General features: G+C 43.9%; 3 protein-coding genes across 3 annotated transcripts; 2 read left to right on the forward strand and 1 right to left on the reverse strand.

Annotated features, from left to right (window-relative positions):
* Positions 1 to 432: 432 nt before the first annotated feature.
* On the forward strand, positions 433 to 3543 carry CSUI_006269 (uncharacterized protein). The gene is made up of 2 exons (XM_068066433.1): positions 433 to 616; positions 1320 to 3543. Exon 2 carries the CDS (start codon positions 2172 to 2174, stop codon positions 2325 to 2327), a length of 156 nt encoding a protein of 51 aa, XP_067921581.1. The 5' UTR covers positions 433 to 616; positions 1320 to 2171; the 3' UTR covers positions 2328 to 3543.
* Positions 3544 to 5344: 1801 nt separating this feature from the next.
* Positions 5345 to 12694, forward strand: CSUI_006270 (uncharacterized protein). Its single transcript, XM_068066434.1, has 2 exons — positions 5345 to 12283; positions 12494 to 12694. The coding sequence occupies exon 1, from the start codon at positions 6410 to 6412 to the stop codon at positions 10748 to 10750; it is 4341 nt and encodes a 1446-aa protein (XP_067921582.1). The 5' UTR covers positions 5345 to 6409; the 3' UTR covers positions 10751 to 12283; positions 12494 to 12694.
* Positions 12695 to 13748: 1054 nt separating this feature from the next.
* Positions 13749 to 18233, reverse strand: CSUI_006271 (molybdopterin converting subunit 2 protein). The gene is made up of 3 exons (XM_068066435.1): positions 16366 to 18233; positions 14932 to 15789; positions 13749 to 14185 (listed from the first exon to the last, which is right to left on the reverse strand). Exons 1-3 carry the CDS (start codon positions 17054 to 17056, stop codon positions 13860 to 13862), a joined length of 1875 nt encoding a protein of 624 aa, XP_067921583.1. The 5' UTR covers positions 17057 to 18233; the 3' UTR covers positions 13749 to 13859.
* Positions 18234 to 18334: the final 101 nt, after the last annotated feature.

Consider the following 18334-nt stretch of genomic DNA (forward strand, 5'->3'; position numbering starts at 1 on the left):
TAATAGAAAATGCCAGCATGGTGTTTTGGGGGGGCGTACTTCATTCATGAGTAGATTTTTCTTATTCCTTGTTGTCTTTGGAGAGATACTTCAAAGTCTCTTAGTAGAGAGAACGTCACGGGTGTATGCTTTCTCCTTTCCTCATCCTCATCCGCTACTAAGATCGATTGCCCTGTACACGTATCTAGATGTATGCACGCAGCGATTCCAGTGCAGGTGCATATATAATGTATATGTTTGTATATGCATGTATGTATATGTATGTATGTCTATACTTGTATGCCTATGTATCTGTAGATATGAATGTGGGTTGGTCTTACATTTTCTATTATCAGCTGTGTGTATCATACGAAGTAGACTGGATAGATGTGTCTATTTTCTCGCACTTTTTATTTTTATCCTGTTTTCTCACCTTATCTCCTCTTCACATCTATTTTCGATTCACCTTCTTGTTGACATCCTTCTTTCTTTCCTGTCTTTGGTGTGTGGTTTCTTAGGGGAATTGTCTACCTAAAGGTTCATGCTTATCGATAGCATTCACATTAACAGGAGCTCTCCTGATCGTCGTCATCTTCATTGCATGGGCTTTACAATGGATCATTGCTATTCCTTCAGAGTCAGATTCATCTCTACAACTCTCTCATTCTCTTTCTCTAACTTTCTTCCTCTTTGTTTCCTTATATATATCTCTCTCTCCAGTAGTGTTAGCTTTTTCTTTCTTTCTTTCCCTCTTCAGTAGTGTTCGCCTGTTTCTTTGTGTGTCGTCCCCCTCTCTTTGTTTCTTTCTTCAGCTTTCCTTCTCTCTGTTAGGTGATAAAATCTCCCCTCATGTTCTGCTCCTCCCTCGTTTTGACTTCATCTGTGTATCTACTTGTCCGTCTATCTTTCTCCAAGCTGTCTCTCTATGAGTCCAACTTTAGTCTATCCATCGTTAATCTGTTCATCTCTCCTTGCTCTGTATATCTGGCTCTAAACTATCTCCAAGCTATCTGCTTTCAATCTATCGTCCTAACTATCCGTAATCTATCTATCTGTCTGTCTGTAGTCTTTTTGTGATTTGTCTATCTATCGGTAATCTCTCTCTCTATCTATAATATATGTGTCTATCTATCTTTAATCTATCTATCTGTCTTTAGTCTATCTATCTATCTATCTTCTGTATGGTCGTGTCTCAGACGTCTTGTAGACACCTTGATTGAGAGTAGCAGTGGTAGCAGTAAGAAAACTTCAAAGATGTAGATGCATTTCTCTCTCTCTCTTTCGTCTATCTCTCTTCCTCTCCTTCCTTTCTTTGTATGGGTTCTTGTCTGTGTCTCCAGATGGATCATTGCAAAGGGTCGCTATAGCACGAAAGCTTCATCTTCTTCTTCAGGACAGCAAGCTGGAAGCGGTAAAGAAGAAGAAGGACGTTTACTGGGAGAAGAAAAGAAGAGTCAAGCCTTCGGATCTTCGCTTTCGGATGAGGAACAGAAGAATCTTGTGTCAGAAGAAGACGACGAAGAGACAGCAAGACGTATAGCTGAGGGCGCAGGTCTACCTCCCCCATCTAGAACCGAAAGCGGAAGACTATAAGATAGACACTCTTCTTTCTCTCTTTTTTTCTTTCTTTCTTTCTCTGTCGTTGCTTCCTCCTAGAGCCGTGCGAATAATGAAGAGAAAAGCAGAGGAGTGTGAAGGCCGCAATGAAGAGAGGGAGAGAGTGAACGTTCTCATGATAAATCGATTTTCGCTACATATTTAGATGGGTACGCAGATACATTTAGAACCAGGTAGTTTTAGATAAAGTAGACGAACAGATTGATTGATCGAGAGAAGAGAGAAAAAGACAGATGCTGGACCTCTCTTCTCCTTATCGAATGAATCTCTTCGTGAGATGGCAAGCATTATCCCCTGTTATAGTAGATCAACGTCATCAGTCTTTTTCTTCAACGTTCCGGTAAAAGATAGATAAGGCGAAAAAGAAGAATGAAAGAAAGAAAAGAGAGATAGAAGAGGAGAGAAGAGTTGCTCTTTCTTCTCTGTGTAGATGTCTGTATAGGGGTCCTCTGTCGAAGGATGTAGATGTATGAGAGATCTCTTTTTAGAGTGGTAATAAGAAGAGAGAAAGAACAAGAGAAGCTTTTAAACAAATGTAGTTGAACCTTGCTCATCCTCTCTGTTTTTTCTCCATCATGACTTGCCTGGCTGGGGCTGGCTGGCAGCCCGTCTATTATCTATCTCTCCCACTCTTCCTCCTGTTCTTTTCTCCAATCTTTCAGTCTCCTCGTCATCCTGTTTCTCTTTCTCGATCGTATCTATCTAGTAAGAGGAGGCCGACGTGCTCTTGATGCTGTGATCTCCTCAGATACTAAGAGGGTGACGAAAGAGAGAAAGAAAGAGAGGGAGAGAGAGAAGGAGAAAAGAAGGAAGGAAAGATTAGAAGGGTTGGTGCGTGTGATATGATAGCCTCGTTACTATAAGAATACCTCCCTTCTGCCGATGTGTGATGATCTAGATGATAACGATGAGAGACGACGCGATAAAGTTGTGGCAGTTGGAGAGAGCGATAGACGAGAGAAGAAGTTCTTTCTTTGGTACAGGTGCATTTTCTCATAGAAAGAGACAGAGACACGAGAGCGGGTGATATCCCTTTTTTTTTCTCAAGTCGTCTCGTCTATGTATACTTCCTATCTCTTTCTATACCTCCAAGATATACAAAGCTCTCTGCATTTCTTAGGGGCTTATTCAGGTCCATCGTCGAAGTAATGAAGTCCTAAGATCCCGCAGCCAAAATATTTCTCGACATACATGTAGACATACATGCCTACATCGTACCACTGCGATGGGTCTAGTTATATATATATATGTATGTGTCTCATCCACTGTGATGTATGGAAAGGGATGATAAGCAGACTTGAGTAAGGGAGCTTTAGATAGCTAGATATCGAACATAGACATACAACTTTATTGATACCTACCTCTACATACGCATACATACACCTCACTTCCTTTTTTTCATCTCTTTCATTTCATCTTCAGTGGTGCGCTTCGTCTATCTCTTGACGTAGAGTATCTATCTGGTTCTTCTGTTAATCACTTAGAATGATAAAGAAAGAAGAAATTAGCGGATAGGACGGCCTGAGTTATAGAACACGTGTGTATGTGGGTAGGTAGGTGAAGTATGTGTATTGATGCAAGTGTCTGTATATTTCCCTTTCCCATATAGATATGCCATATCCGCGTCATCTATGTGTATCCATGGATGCTTGTGTTGTGTGTACGTGGATGGAGGGCGTATAGAGAGAGGATAGCGAAGGGAAGGGGGTGAAGAAGAAGAAAAGGATAGATGAGAGAACAATGAGAGAACAGAAGAAAAAGAAAGAAAGAACAGAGAGATGCGGTGGATGATGTCTTGCTTTTATTCGCTGGTGATGATGGCCGTGCGTGGTGGGTTAGGTGAGTTGTGTGCATGTGCTTTCCACTTCTTTCAAATATAAAGGGTAGAAGAAGAATGAAGAAGAAGAGGGTCTTTTTGTTCTTCTGAGAAGATGTGTAAATCTAGCTTAGATGACGGTCGGATGACAGATGAAGTATCAAACACTTCAACTCAACTTTCGTCATTCAAAGATGTCATTTCTCATTTCTCTCTCTTTCTTTCTTGCTCTCTTAAAACGAAAAAGAGAACTCCCCCTTATCGCACACACTTTATCTACTCTTCCGCCTGATTAGCCGGATAGAGGCGAGGGGGGTGCGCAGAAGGAGACATTCTTGATTTGGCTTGCAGATGCTCTTCTTCTCTTACACCTCGTTTACTGGAGGTTTGTCATGTCTTTCTTATTCTTCCTTCTTAGATAGAGACATGGAGCATAGCTTTCACAACACACCACGGGAAGAGGGCGAGTGTGAATATCTTAGTATCTCGATATTCCTGTACATATACTTCAAGTTCGAATAAAGAGCTCCAGTTAAGATAGACGTATAAGCAGCCAGCGGGGGGTGGTCGTAAGCGTACCTGCTCATAGTCGCCTACACCTCGGTGGAACGTCTGTATTGACATAGATTTAGATGTGCAAGTATATAGGGGTATGTTTCTCTTAGAGAAGGGATGTTGGCGTAGCTAAGCAACGTGGTAGAGGGGGCAGGTTGTGTAGGCGCTCATTGAAGAAGGGAGAGAGAGAGATCGAGTGTGAAGACGATACATGCAGGCGAGATAGAGACAAAAAGTGAGAGTTTGTTCGTCTTCGGCGTTTAAGCGATTTTCCAAGTGAAAGGAAGAGAAAGGAGAAGGCATCTGTTAATGACCTTAGAGAGAAAAGCAAGAAAGAAGAAAAGAGAAGTAGAGAAGAAAGAGGAGAAAAGTATCCTCGCTGCAGTTATTTCAGAGAGGTGCGCAGTGATTTGTTCTTACAATACCAGGAGGCGAAGGAAGAAGTTCTGAAGTCCTTAAGCTGCGTTTCTCTCTTTTATGAATTGGAGGGTGCAAGACTAGAGAGTAGTCGATCGGCTATGGTCTTAGCTTCGTAATAGTAAGCGGCCGATGAGCATGTGCACGCGCTCGTCTTTCTCTTGGGGTGTGTACCTCTATACGAGAAGAGGAGAACTACAAGACGTTCTCTATGAAAAAAAAAGGCTTTCCTCCAGTGCCTATATGCAGTGAGAGAGATACGTTCAATGAATGCATGCAGGCGTGTGAAGTTCTCGTCTCTTTTGCTTAGTGGACCCTTACAGCCTTAACAACGAGGAGATGAAGAATCCCTACAGAAGTCGAGCCGTATCTTTGCAGAAAAAAGAACGAAATACTTGAACAAGGAAAGAAAAGCGTCCTTGGACAAGCTATTACTCGGGAAAGAGATGAGTGACGCTTCTATGGTAGGAATCGCAATAGAGGAGAGAACAGTGAGAAGAAAACAAAGAGAGAAAGCAAAGATCTTCTATGCTCCTTCTTGAGGTTCCTTCTCTTCTGACGTGTACGGACACCTGGAGGCATTATCTTCTGCGAGCGAGTCATCGGGTAGGAAACTTTTTCAAGTTTCTTTTGTTTCGCAAGAGAGAGACAACAACAGAAGAGTAGGCGAAGATTCTGAAGTAGTCCGTCTATCTCGAGTAATCTGATATGGAGTGATAGAGAGATATCCGTTACTCTGTGTTATTCATACCTCGCTTAAGTGACGTATGGCTGCCCCCTTCTATCGAGAATGCAAGACAGAAAGTGTTCAGATACTTTGGACCTCTCTGTTATGTATGGTGTTGGCGCTTGGTATGAATGGTGTCCCTCGAGTACGTACGGATGTGCATGCACGGTTCTCAACAGACCGGCTAACGATGCTTCTCTTGAAAGAGATGAACGCGAGGAGAGAGACGACAAAAAGAAGAAAGTCTCGGTAAAATGAAATCACGTTTTACTCAACTGGGCATAGTTGGAATGAAATCATAAGAGCTGATTGTTTCCGTTCTGCTGAGGCTGGGTCGTACAACTGTTGGGTCGATTTGTCCGGGTGTATATACACCCCAGCTGCATGCAGACGGAGAAAAAATCGTTCTCCCTTTTTAGATGCATGCGAACCAGAGAGTCCCGGGACTCTGAACAAAACAGCTCATTACGGAATCTTTCTAAACTTGCTTTTTCTTCCTCATCTCCTCTCATTTCCTTAGAGACAACTGCTTTTCTGTATAACGAATGCTTACTGGGAGCTATGTATGTATCCATTTTTCTTTTAGCAAACGCTCCCGTTCTTTCGTAGTGTGTGTAACAGTTACGGCTTGTCTTTGTCTTGTAAGAAGACGACACACATATGGAGAGAAGTTGTAGACCTCCGACGTCCTTAACTCTCCTTCTTCTCTTTCAATTTCTCGCTCTTCTTCATTCTTGCCGAAGGTCTTGGATAGACCCCTGTCCTTTCCACTCTCTCTTCACACCGGAGAGATGAAGAGGGCCATAGAGAACTTTCTTCTCCACCATCTTCTACGTCTTCCTCTCCTTTCTGATCAGGGAGATGGAGAAGAGAGAGGAGAAAGAAGAACACTCTCTCAGACTTTTCCTCGACCTTCGTTTTGTCTGCAGTTGACAGATGAAAAAATAGAGAAGAAATGACGATAGAGGAGAAGAAGAAAAGCGAAACCGAAGAATAAAAGGACGCTTTCATGCATGCTTGCGGGGCATGACCAAGTGAAAAAGAACAACGAAGAGAAAAGGAAGAAGAAGAAAAGAGAGAAGAAGAACGACAAGGAGAATGAATAGAAGGAGTTTCTTTGTCTCTAGATGAAAGAAGCTATCGAAACAAAGAGAGGGAATGTGTTCCTACAGATGACCAGAGTAGGAGCGTGTCTTATCTCATCCTTTCTTTCTAAGCGGATGCACATCATCTCCCTCTGGAAAGAAAAGAAAGAGAGAAGAAGTTTCTTTGTGCATGTTCTCTCGGGGCTTTAACAAATGAATTATTTCTCATTTTCAAGGAAACTCTCTCTCCTCCGCCTTTCTCTCTTTCTTTTTCTCCATCTCTTCTTCTTCTTTCTTCTTCTTCCCGGAATCAAGGCAAGAAACCAGGGGCTTCTTTCTTCTTGTTCTCCTCTTCCTCCTTTCTTCTTTCCTTCTTCTCCTTCCTGCCTATCCAACGAAGAAGAACGGAGAAGAACAAGAAGTTGTAGTCTCACAGTAAGCCCCGGAAAACCTCCTTCTTCTTTCTCTTCTTCTTCTTCTTCTTCTTTTTCCTCTTTTCGCTTCTGTCCTTTCAGTCAGAAGAGTTCTCGGAGTCCTGGACACTCTCCTTTGCTCTTCTTTCTCCGCTCTGTCTCATCTTCTTCTTCACTTCATTGGAGATATGTACTTGAGAATCGACTCTTACCACCTTTGGTAGGAAAGGGAAAGAGAAAAGAGAGAAGGTTTATTACAAGTTCGTCGTTTTCCGTCCTAGCGAGGCAAAGATATTCACCTCTTCTTCGTCGCAAACATTCTCATCGTTACCTCACCTCTTTCGTGACCCAGTCTTCTGCTTCGCTCTTCTTTCCCTTGTCTTATTCTTCATCTCCCTGCTCTCCTTCTTCGTCGCCTTTGTTTTCTTCTTCTTTCTCTTCTTCATCTCCCTCCTCTTCTGCTTCGTCTCCATCTCTCTCTTCATCTTCCCCACCTTCATTTCTCTCTTCTTCTTCTTCAGGTTGGTGTATGTATCCTCGTTGGCTGCAGGGCGACTGGTCTCTCTTTTTCGATTTCTTTCCTTCTCTTCTTCTACCGCCTGAGACAGAGGGGAAATCTCCTATGAAGGACAACTCGCCTTATACAAGGCTAATAGACGGAGCCCCTACTCTTCCGGAGAACGTCAAGGCAAAAAATCGTTACATGGAGGAAGAGATTACCCAGATATCTCCCTTGACCGCATGCACTCAGGACATACAGAATAAACTCAAGAGAGAAGGAGACAGAAAAGATGGCGAAGAAGAGAGAAGAGAAGAGAGACGAGAGACTCTGTGCAGTGTTGAAGAGAAGTATGGGTATGGAGCTGAAGAAAAGAAGAAGAGTGAGAAGTCTAGGTGTGAGATGGATGACGTAACTGTATTAAACACTTATTACTCCCAACAGCTCTCGCAACGAAAACCGCCTTCTCCATACTCTCCTCTTCTTTCTTCTCTCCTTTCTTCTTCCTCTTCTTCTTCTCCTTCTCCGTCCTCTGCTTTTTCTTCTTCTCCTTCTCCTTCCTCTGCTTCTTCTTCTTCTCCTTTTTCTTCTCCTTTTTTTCCGTTCCATTCTTCTCCTCCTTTTCATTCTTCTACCGCACTTCTCAAATATTCTTCAGGTTGGTTGCACCTTACCGATCGACAGCGAGAAGGTCTTCTTTCTCTCTTTCCTCTTCTCCGTTCGTCGAAACTTTCTCTCCTTTCTGAGGGGGAAATGGCCGTGAACACTAATCCTTCACTTCACGGCCGCGAATCTTCTTCATTTCCAGGAGATAACACATCACTGCATGGAGATGAAGAAACTGAACAAGAGGAAGAGAAAGATAAAAATGAAGAAGAAGAAGAAAAGAACACACAGGAGTCTGCGGGAAGTTGTACTTCTCTTTCCTTCGTTTCATTCAATGGCGAAGGAGAAGAAGACAAGCAAATGTCTGATGTAAAAAAGAAGAGGAAGAAGACGACTCGTTTGTCACTCAATCACGACGCTCATGTCCATTCTTCTTCTTCTCTTCATAGAAATCGAAATCAACAAGAGTCTAATCAACCCCCTTCATCATCCTCACATGCACTCCTCTCTCCTTCATCTCTTTCATCTTCTCTTTCTTCTTCTTCTTCTCTTTGGTCGTCGTCTTCTTCTAGTTGTCTAATGCCTTTGAGTTGGAGATTTACACCAGCGACTCGTCGTTTAGTTCTAGAGTTTGTTTCTCTTCCTTTTCTTCTTATTCTTCGCCTTTCATGTCGATTGTCATGGGGGTCAGCGATGTCTTCAGCTGCCCTCACACAAGCGTCGATGCTCTCCTGGATGAAGTGGTGGAGTCGATCGAGAGACAATCGACATGAAAGCAAGGAGAGACCAAACAGTCCCCTGTTTGTCTCTCGTGATGAAAGGACCTTTACCTCAAAGCATTCTCGAGACTCTCCATGTAGACTGTTTTCTTCTCTCAACAGGAGGAAAGATTCTTTGCCTGAAAGGGTTCTTCATAAGAAGAAAAATGAGAGAGAGAAGTCACCAAGAGAGCTAAAGAAAGATGGCGACGTTCAAGATAGAGAGGATTATGATGGCGAGAGTCCTGTGAAGGAAAGAGATTGGAGACAAGAAGGGACAGAAGATGATCTTCTTTCTTCTTCTCTTCTCTCTCATGCTTTGTGGCATGTAGCCGTTCGATTACAAGGAGGTGTAAGAGGTGAAGGGACAATCTCTGTTAGAAGTCTACTTGATGAACTTCCTGAAGAGAGCTTTGACGATAGACAAATGATAAAACAAGAGAAGAAAGGAGAAGGAGAAGAAGAAGAAGAAGAGAGAGAAAACCAGTACAAGCAGAGAAGTGAGAGAGATGAAGGAGAGAGTAAGGGAGAAGAAGAAGAAGAAAGAAACAGAACTCCTGCTGAGCTTTCGAAGGAAGAAGGCTTCACAAGAGAATACGGGAGATTCCATACTAAAGAATGCCGTAGCGGAAGGCGTAGAGAAGAAGAAGAAGGGATAGTTTATCAGGGGGAATCTAAAGAAGAGAAAGAAGATGAAGACGGAGATACGCTGGATCCTTTAGGGACGTTTTATGACGTGGGATATCAAAGAGAGTTCTATCATCGTGGGTTGAAGGCTTTGAGACAACTTTTATCTCTTCCTCCTCATCTAAGATTGTCTTCACCATTGAGGAATCGACATGACGGGAAGAAAAAGAGACGTCACTCAGTTGTTCTCGGCAAGGTGTATATACACCTGAGACATCCCACGGAGAGTACGAGTGCTATTGTGAGAGGCCGTCCTAAGCTTTCTTCATTAAGAGGGGGTCTTCTGCGACTGAAGACAGGACTGGAGAAACACACCTTTCTTGAAGAAGTAAAGCTTCTTCATAGGCAACAAGTCTTCTTTCTTCTTCTGGGTCGCCAAGAAGATGAAGAGCAAAGAAAGAGAGAGAAAGAAGGAGATAAAGAAGAAGAAGAAAATGCCTTGATCTCTTCTTTCTCTTCTTGTAGTGCGATGCGAGATCAACACGACAAAGGAGAAGATTCTAAGCAAATACAGGGGGAGGAAGAAGTAATAGGAGAAGGCGAAGACGAAGTAGAAGAAGAAAAAGAAGAAGAACAGAGAGATACAACTGAAGGAGAGAGAGAGAGAAGAGGAAGTGAAGGAGTGAGTAGACAGGAAGATGAGAGAGAGAAAGAAGTACGCGATAGAGAGGAACGAAAGCAACAGGAAGAGGAAGATGAAGAAGAAAGAAAGAAAGAGTGCCTTCTTTTAAGATCCATTCTGTATGGTGGAAATACAACTATAGACGTGAAAGCGTTGAGAGCATATCTAGGTATTCCGCTTTACTCCGATGACAACCTTCATCTGTTGAACCAGATCTTCTTTCAAAGAGAGATGAAGCTCCAATCTTTCTTTCGGCTTATAAAAAGAAAAGCGAGAAGAAGTAGAAGAAAACAAGTAGACAAGAAGGGGAAGTGTACAGACACATGCCTTATACCTGTGACGTCTGTTGCTATCAACGGGAAGATTGTTGGGTGGACTCTCGCCTTTCCTTCTTTCCGATCTTTTCATAAGAATGAAGAAGAAAGAAACGAAGAAGAAAGAGAAGATCCTGCACCTCTTAGCGTTTCGTCCCAAGAACGAGAAGGACGTCAGTTAACGTCTCTCGATGAAAACACGGAGAGATTTGTCACAGGAGGACAAGAAAAGAAGAAAGAAGAAGAGAAAGATCAGAAGGTGCTCCAAAGACTATACAGGAGTGAGAAGAATGAAAAGCACGTTGACGTTCTTGGAGGGAGAGATGAAGTTTTAGCAGACTTTCCTTTCACGACTTCTTCTAGTTCTTCTCCTTCTTCTATGACTCCTCCATGGAATTCTCAGGAGAAATTTGAAGAAGAGAGAAGAAGAAAGCAGAAACAAGAGATAGCTGAAGAGAGAAGACGAGCTCTCTTAGCTGGGATTTTACACTGGAAAGTACGTCGACGTCTTCAGCGGGGTGAGTGGGATCTCATACGTGCGGTGTATGTACACCGCAGTCGACTTGCCAACTTTGTCATGAAGAAGAAAGATAATGATAGGACTGATGAAGAGCAAGATGAAAACCTGGTACCTGTAGAGGAGAGACAGATATGACGGAGAGAGTGATCCTGAAGACTGTAAATAGAAACCCTTTTGAAATGTGTAAGAATGAAGTAGTACAAGAAGAGAAACAAGAAGAAGAATAGTTGTTCTAGCCATACCTACAATCTTAGCTGTGTAGGGGCTGTATGGATAGGGAGAGAGAACCACATGAGAGAGGAATACACGTAGACAAAGAAAAGGAAGACTTGAACAATGTAAGATCCTTCTCGTCTAGATAAAAAGAAAGAGAGAGTTTATACATGCACGTAGAAGGAAGAATGAAGAGAATCTCTTAGAGAGAGAGATGGATAGCAGAAGAACACAAGAGAAGAAGATAACTCAAGTGTGACTGCGACGTATGGACGAAGCGCATTCAACGGGTTTCTCAAAAAGTAGAAGAAGAGGAACGAAGGAGTAAGAATGATAGATATGTAGAGAGGGCAAGAAAGGAAGGTGGAAAGGGCTGACCAACTCATTTTCTAGAAGAAAAGAAGAAAAGAGAAGAGAGAGAAGAAGATGGATGAGTTCCAAACAAAAAAGGAATGAGGCAGGGTGCCTTCTTTGTTAGCAGACCGTGCGGCCCCTCTCTTTCTTCGTCTTCTCCTCCCTCTTCGTCTTCTCCTCCCTCTTCTTCTTCTCTCGCTCAAAAGGGGCACGTAAGAATGGGCCATAACTCTTGTAAAGATGCGAGATTCGTTCCAAGGTTGGTTTCTGGTTATCTATCTATGTCTCATATGTGCTATAAATCTATATCTCTCTGTGTGAACAACGATTTCATCCATCTACCTATCTCTCCGATGATTTCGTCTATAAGCAGACGAGCGAGCGGCTTATTCTTGCGTGTGTGTCTGTGCACCTTGTGTATGGTCGTAAGTCTTGCGTCGTTTCGTGTCTCTTCTCTATCTTGTCTAGGTAGAGGGGGCAGAAACGTTCAGAGAATCGCTTCTACACTACAGTGGGCAGGTCTTCTGTCATTTGATAGAAGTCGCAGTCGGTGTGTATCTACACATACATACAAAGATTAGAGGGGAGCACTCAATCAATTGTTATCAGGTGTATGTACAGAAGACGTCTCTTTCTCTTGTCAAGAACCACTAGTGAATGAACTTCTAACAGTTTCTTTCGTTTCTTATTGACCGACCGTTCACGGTGGAATTCAGACCCAGTCGATTTCCTCTGTTTTAGACATCTCTTCTTCTTCTTCTTCCCCTTCAGCTCTCGAGTTCTCGTGAGAAGAAGACGAAGGAGAAGGAAAGGAGACGGGGCTTTCATGCCAAAAGCACAGATCTCGACATAAAGCACTAGGTGGAAGGAATGACTACGAGGATGAAGAAGAGGGCGTTTTCAATTCTTCATTTCTCTTTTTTATTTATTCATTCATTCATTCATCTGTGTAGTCCTCTGTATTATAAGATCTATACTCTTCTTGACACTGAGAGATCGTCATAGAAGACAAGCAGTGAACGGGAAGGAGGAGGAGAAGATGAAGGAAACCTGTACCCGAGATGTAACATACAGACAGACGACTTGGCTTACTTTTCTGAAGTAAGGAAAGGTTTCGAGAACGTAAGAGGAGATATATGAGGAGAGAGAGCGAGAGTGTGAGAAAGCAAGAGTGTGAGAGAAACATCTACCTTGTAGATAGAATTAGGGCATGAAGGAAAGAGGAAGAAGTCTTTCTTACACAAAAGGTGGACAGAAGATTGAAGAAGAAAAGAGTGAGGAACCAGAGTGCGCTCCTCTCTTGTTCATCAGGCACTCTTAAACGGGACACGCGGAAAGCTTAAATTTCTTGAAGGATGCGGATTCTGATTAAGTAAGGTAAGTCTGGCGGATGAAGAGTTCGTAGTTCCTTGCTCGCCAGGAAGTGAAAAAGAGAGAAAGCAGTTTGACTACCACACCATAAGATAAAGACATCCTTCGACTTCTTTCCTGCTGTCTGCTGTCCGTTCTCACCCTTCCCTTGTTTCCGTCTTGGTAGTCTTCCACGTAAAGTTAGGTAAATGAAGAAGTCTCGATGCTGTTCCACTTGGCTAGCCGTCTCGATGCTGCCTCCGCTTGGGGGGCCACCGAGAGCCTACCAGTAACCGGCAAGCAGTGTCCAGCACTGCTTGGCTGACGTTCACTCATTCCCTTTAGGGGGCTAGCTAACCCACGTCATCACCATACACGTTCTTCCCTCTATCGAAGACAGGTTTATACGCTGGGGTTTACCTGGGAGTAGACGTGAACTCTGCTTGCCGTAGAGGGTAGACTTTAGTCGAAAGAAAAACAAGACGTGAGCCGCTGGTTCATTCGAATCGCAAAGAGAAGTCGATCATCACCATTTTCATGATCATTCTCCTATTCTAAACAGCATCCTGTGACGCGAGAACTTTCTGGAAAGACTTTCAGTACAGGTTTCCAGGTGCCGCTCTTGCGGCCTTCTCGAGTAGCAACGAGATATTTCGATTTCCCCTTCATCCAAAGGGAGAGACGAAGACGCAAAAACTGAAAAAATCTCTCCTTTTCTTTACCGTACAGTCGGAGATTGGGAGGAAGCGGCCGACCAGCCGACGCTCGCTTGTACACCCCGCATTATCGCAGCAAGTGACTGTCGTTTTCTCTCATGAATAGACCCAAATTTTAAGCCAGCCTATCGCGTTCAGAAGAGAGAAGGGCGAGTAGTTGGAAAACTTCATCATCTCACCTGTCTTAGAGACCCGTGCCACGCTTGTTTTCAAGGAGTCTCTCCTCCTGATATCTTGATGTGTCAGTGAGATCTCTATGTGCTGTAAACTTGTGGTGCTGCCGAGCAATCTAAAACGATCATATGTCGATAGAAAGCTCGCTCGGTCACTTCAACTTTTCAAGGGGGTGCGCGTCTACCTTCTTTCTTTGTCGGCGGGGTCTTCTGTTCAAAAAGAGTGTCACTGTATGGAAGGCTTGAGAAGCGAATCAACACTCCCCTCCCAACCGCTGACACTTATCAAGTATCAAGACATCCACTGCCACGCTGGCAAAACAGAGAAGAGAATGGAAAGAAAGAAAACGTATGAGAAGATCTCTATCGAACTAACTCCACGTACAGGATCTACCAGGAACAAGCCAAATGGTACAGCTCCACAAACTACGCTGATTCTTACAACGAGAGACGAGACTCTTGGACACAGTTGTTTGCTTTCTCAATCTGTATGATATGAGGGAGAGGTTGAAGGAGAGCACCTTGTACTCTTCTTCTCCTACGCTCTTTCTGCGGCTGTTTTGATTGCCTATTCCTGAGATTCTGTGATATCAATAGACGAGCTTCTCGCTCTTCCTCTTCGCCTTGCGCGCCGTTCCTCCTCAACACGGAGATCTCTTCTTCTGTTCTGAAAGAGCTGATGTTCTCAGTATACTTTGCCACAAGCAACGAACACGCCTCTCGACTGTCAGTACGGTGGGGAGCTGATACACATGCGACAAACACTGTAGAAAACAGAAAGAGAAAGAAAGAGGGGCGAAAGAAAAAAATAGAAGCCGCTGGGTGAAATAGAGACAAACTCTCCAGAACAGAGAGGTTCAGAAGGAAGAGCCGGCTAACTAGAAGATCTAATGGTAGTTGAGACAGGTTCGTAGGTTCTCTACGGACATCTGCTTCCATGCCTACACAGTGGTCTGTACCAGCCACAGGCAGATGGATAGGTCGATGGAGAGATAGGCTCACATTAGATAGATAGATAGACAGATCTGTGGTGAATTGCGAGATAGGAAGATAGATAGATGGATAGGCAGATGGATTTGCAGTAGATAGATTGCTTCAAGATAGATAGATAGGTCTACGATGGATAGACAGATGAGTGTTGAGAGGCGGACAGATGAATACATAGATACAATTAGGATGGATAGATAGACAGATTAAACATAGATGGATAGATTGAGGATAGATAGATAGATGAGTGTAGAGAGGAGAATTGGTAGGTATGATGTCCAGGAGGGAGGCAAATTGAGAGGACAGACGTGTGCTCACGCGTATGACTCTCATCTGTCTACGTTGAGAAACGCACGAAAACGAGAAAGAGAAAGGAAGATAACACACTCCTAGAAAGAGAAGAGCGGAAGTGCCTTTTTGAAACAGATTGGATGTGAGAAGGAAAGTGAAGCAAGGAAGCAAAGACAACCGATAGAAGGAAGGCAAATTCTCTAAGGAAAAGAAAGAAAAGAGACACACTCACCCGGATCATCAAGACACTCCCTGTCTCCATCTGTTTCGCGAAACACTCTCAGAGCCATCTTCTTCACGTGCGGGAATTTTATCCTTATCGACGTACACATCTGATCCATAGCTTCCTTCGAGCTTTCGATCTTTACTTCTTCTCCGTCTTTTCGTTCCTCTCTACATTGTCCTATGTGTTCTCCGAGCGAGACATCCAGCGTAGAGCCAGTAGCAGAAGAAGATGGAGAGATAGAAGAAGAAGCTGAAGAAGAAAAAGAACGTGGAGTAGATGAAGAGTTGAGAAGAGAATCCTGTCTGTGTGTAAGGGAAGAATGCGAAGGTTGTAAGGTCTTCGCATGCATCCCTGAAACACCGACGAGAGAAGGTTCGTTGTGAGATGCCCAGCGTGGATCAGGGCTCTTATGATGAGAAAGACGACGGCTTTCCTTAGTCATCGAGCGAGAGACCAAAGAAGAAGAACAAAATCTTTTCCTCTGAATAAAAACAGATATAGCTCCGCATACAGGGCTCCGTACAGAGTTGATAAGACTTGGTACATCCGTGATCGGCTTTCTTGATATCTCTATGCTGTCCATACACCCCAGAATAGAAGAGAGTTCGTATTCTTCGATGCAAGGCACATGGTCTCCTAATCTTCTAGCTTTTTCTACCTCATTATCCTCTTCTTTCACTTTCTCTTCTTCTGATTCTTGGTATCGCTCTTCCTCGATCTCGCCTTCTTCTTCTTCGTCTCGAGAATGTGGTATCAAAATTTCTTCTTTCCATATGGGTAAATGGTGTTTGACGAGTTCCACAGCCAATGCGCAAGCGTCTTGACTCTCTGAGGGATGTGAAGAAGAAATCCCTACAAGCAGCACTGAGGAGGAGAAAAGAAGAAGGAGGAGAAAAGAAGAAAGACTTAAAGATACATTAGAGGACTGTGTCTAGCTCCTTGTGAATGGTAGATAACCGCTATTCTCCACAGGGACAGATGAACACATGGAGAGACAGGGAGATGAACAGACAGGTACATACACACAGACATAAACAGACAGATAGAGGGTAGACAGGCAGATACGTGGATCCATATCTAAGCAGATTCAGAGAAACAGAGAGAAAGTCTTGGTTCGAGGAGAGGTACACTGATACGTAAGACGAGCAAGCAAATCGAAGACAGAGAGAAACGATAGAGATGCTACCTTGCGCAGTAGAACCCATGTAGGTGACTGTACATTCACTACGCCTTTCTCTAGAAGCAGGGAGGAGGAGAGAAGGCTTCTTGACGCGAGTAAGGATCCTGAAGAATGGAGAAGCAATATCTGGATGTATAAGCATTATGAATATGTATGTATGAATATGCAGGTGTGAACATGTATGCATGTATGAATATGCGTCCATGCGTGTATGTGCATGTATGAGACTGAATCTCTAGATTTCTCCCCAAGTTCGTCACCTGTTTCAGCTAAGGGTATATATCCATATCGATGAGCCAAGACAATGTTGTGTATATGATGTGGAAAGGTCTGTCGAACGAGTTTTGCTATAGATGCAAGACTTCGCCTCGCCATCTCTACGTAACATTCGAGCTCTAGGGCTTCCACTTCATGGGTCGAAGATCCACATGAAGAAGAGGACCGAAGAGAAGGAGGGACAGCTGCAAACGAAGATGAGGAAGAAGAGTTGGGAAGAGAAGAAGCAGAAGAGTGTGATGAAGAAGAAGAAGAGACACGTGTACATCCAAGGAACATGGAGAGAAAACAAGCGCTTGGATTTCCTTCTTCTAGGAATTGATAAGAAGCTCTCAAGTCAAGACATTCTTCTGTAAGAATCAGCAAGTCTAGTCCCTCCATATCTTGCTCTCTTGTCGCTTCTTGTTCTTCTCGTCCATCTTTTTGAAAAATACTTGGCTCCTTCCCATTCTCTTCTAACTCTCCAGTAACATGATCTCTCCACCTTCTCTCTATTAATGTCTTTCTTTCCCTGTCTGTCCCTCCTCCTCGGTTATCGTCAACGTCTTGCTTCCTCTTCGTTCTATCATCCTTCTCTCCTTTCTCTTCTTCTTCTGCCGTTTCCCGGAGAAGATCTCCTCCATGCCTTTCTCGGCTGTACGAGGACTTCATCCAGGCTTCTTCGTTCGCCTCCATTTTCGCTTTCTCTCAAGACTCACGTCACGTAAAGGAGAGTGTTTTGAAAGCTTTCTTCCATAGAGATGATGAGGAAGAGGAAGAAAGGCAAAGAGGAAAGTCCTCTTACACCGCAAGTATTTTCAGATACCACCCTTCTCCGAGAAGCTCACGATCGAATAGAATGCAATACAGAGAGAGAGAGCAAGCGTGATTCGAGAATGAGAAGCTGAGGAAGCTCGATACTATGAGTAAGAAAGAAGACTTCAGAGCTGGTGTTAAGACGGCAAAGAAGGAAGAGAAGAGAAAGTTCTGGGTGTCGTTTCTTGGCTTTCTTTCATCGCTGAAGAAGAAGATCCCCGTAGGTCGAGGGAGAAACAGATGGAGAGTACGACAGCTTAGCCATTCCCAAGTAGAAGATTGGGAGGAGGGGTCAAAGAGGAAGAGAAGGAAGGAAGACGTTCACTCCAGGGTGAAGAATCGGAAGTGTAAAGAGAATGACGATGGATGGGATGCCCCATGCATGTTGGCCTTGGTCCCGGTGTACATACACCTGAGTGATAAGAGAAGATAGGGAAGATAACCGACCTGTACCTGATAACAAAAATGGAGAGCAGAACTTCATTACAAGCCCGAATGCAGATGGAGTCGCGGCGTAACTACACCACGCAGATGCCGGCGAGCAGACGACTACTTCGTTTCTGAGAGACGCGAAGGAGAAGGCCCTTCGTCCTCTTCTGCAGATGCCCTTTCAAGATAAGCAAAAGATGCGGATGCAGAAGACGGACCCTGAGAATTCTATTGTTGTCCTCAGTTTCTGCCTTTTCTTCCTTCCTCCTTCAATTCTTCTCGGACTGAACTATCTTGTTCCTTACAAGACAAGGTGTACGTACACCCGGCAGGAAGACCTCTTCCTCCGGGCAAGGCAGATCTAGAGGTCTTTCCACTCGGACAGAGATGCGAGTTTCCTTCCTAACAGTTGGAAGAGTGTTTTTCTTCGAGAAGTTCTTCCTCTGCTAGCTTCTTTCTCTACTTCTCTTTGGCTCATCCAGCCACCACGAAGCCCAGCAAAATACCCCAAGAACTTCGACATCTCGGAGATGTGAGGTGACAAGAACAATACAGTGCCAAAAAGGTACGCTTCTCTTTTTCCTCGGATTCTCCCTCCGTGCCTCCCGCTCCGCACACTTCGATGCTGCTAGCGCTGGGTGAAGAGGAGGCTGGTGGGCGGGAGAATCGATGTTCCCCTACCTGTCTGTCTGCACTGAGATTGAGAACTCACAACGACCCAGAGCAGGG

The sequence above is a fragment of the Cystoisospora suis genome (genome assembly GCF_002600585.1).
Source record: "Cystoisospora suis strain Wien I chromosome Unknown contig_3140, whole genome shotgun sequence".
NCBI lineage: Eukaryota > Apicomplexa > Conoidasida > Eucoccidiorida > Sarcocystidae > Cystoisospora > Cystoisospora suis.

Coding starts and splice junctions, on each gene's coding strand:
- CSUI_006269 (XM_068066433.1), top strand. CDS start 2,172: ATGACTTGCCTGGCTGGGGCTGGCTGGCAGCCCGTCTATTATCTATCT.
- CSUI_006270 (XM_068066434.1), top strand. CDS start 6,410: ATGAATTATTTCTCATTTTCAAGGAAACTCTCTCTCCTCCGCCTTTCT.
- CSUI_006271 (XM_068066435.1), bottom strand. CDS start 17,056: ATGGAGGCGAACGAAGAAGCCTGGATGAAGTCCTCGTACAGCCGAGAA. Junction 15,790..16,365: donor TATACCCTTAGCTGAAACAG/GTGACGAACTTG, acceptor TCTCCTCCTCAG/TGCTGCTTGTAGGGATTTCT. Junction 14,186..14,931: donor GGAGTGTCTTGATGATCCGG/GTGAGTGTGTCT, acceptor TGTTTTCTACAG/TGTTTGTCGCATGTGTATCA.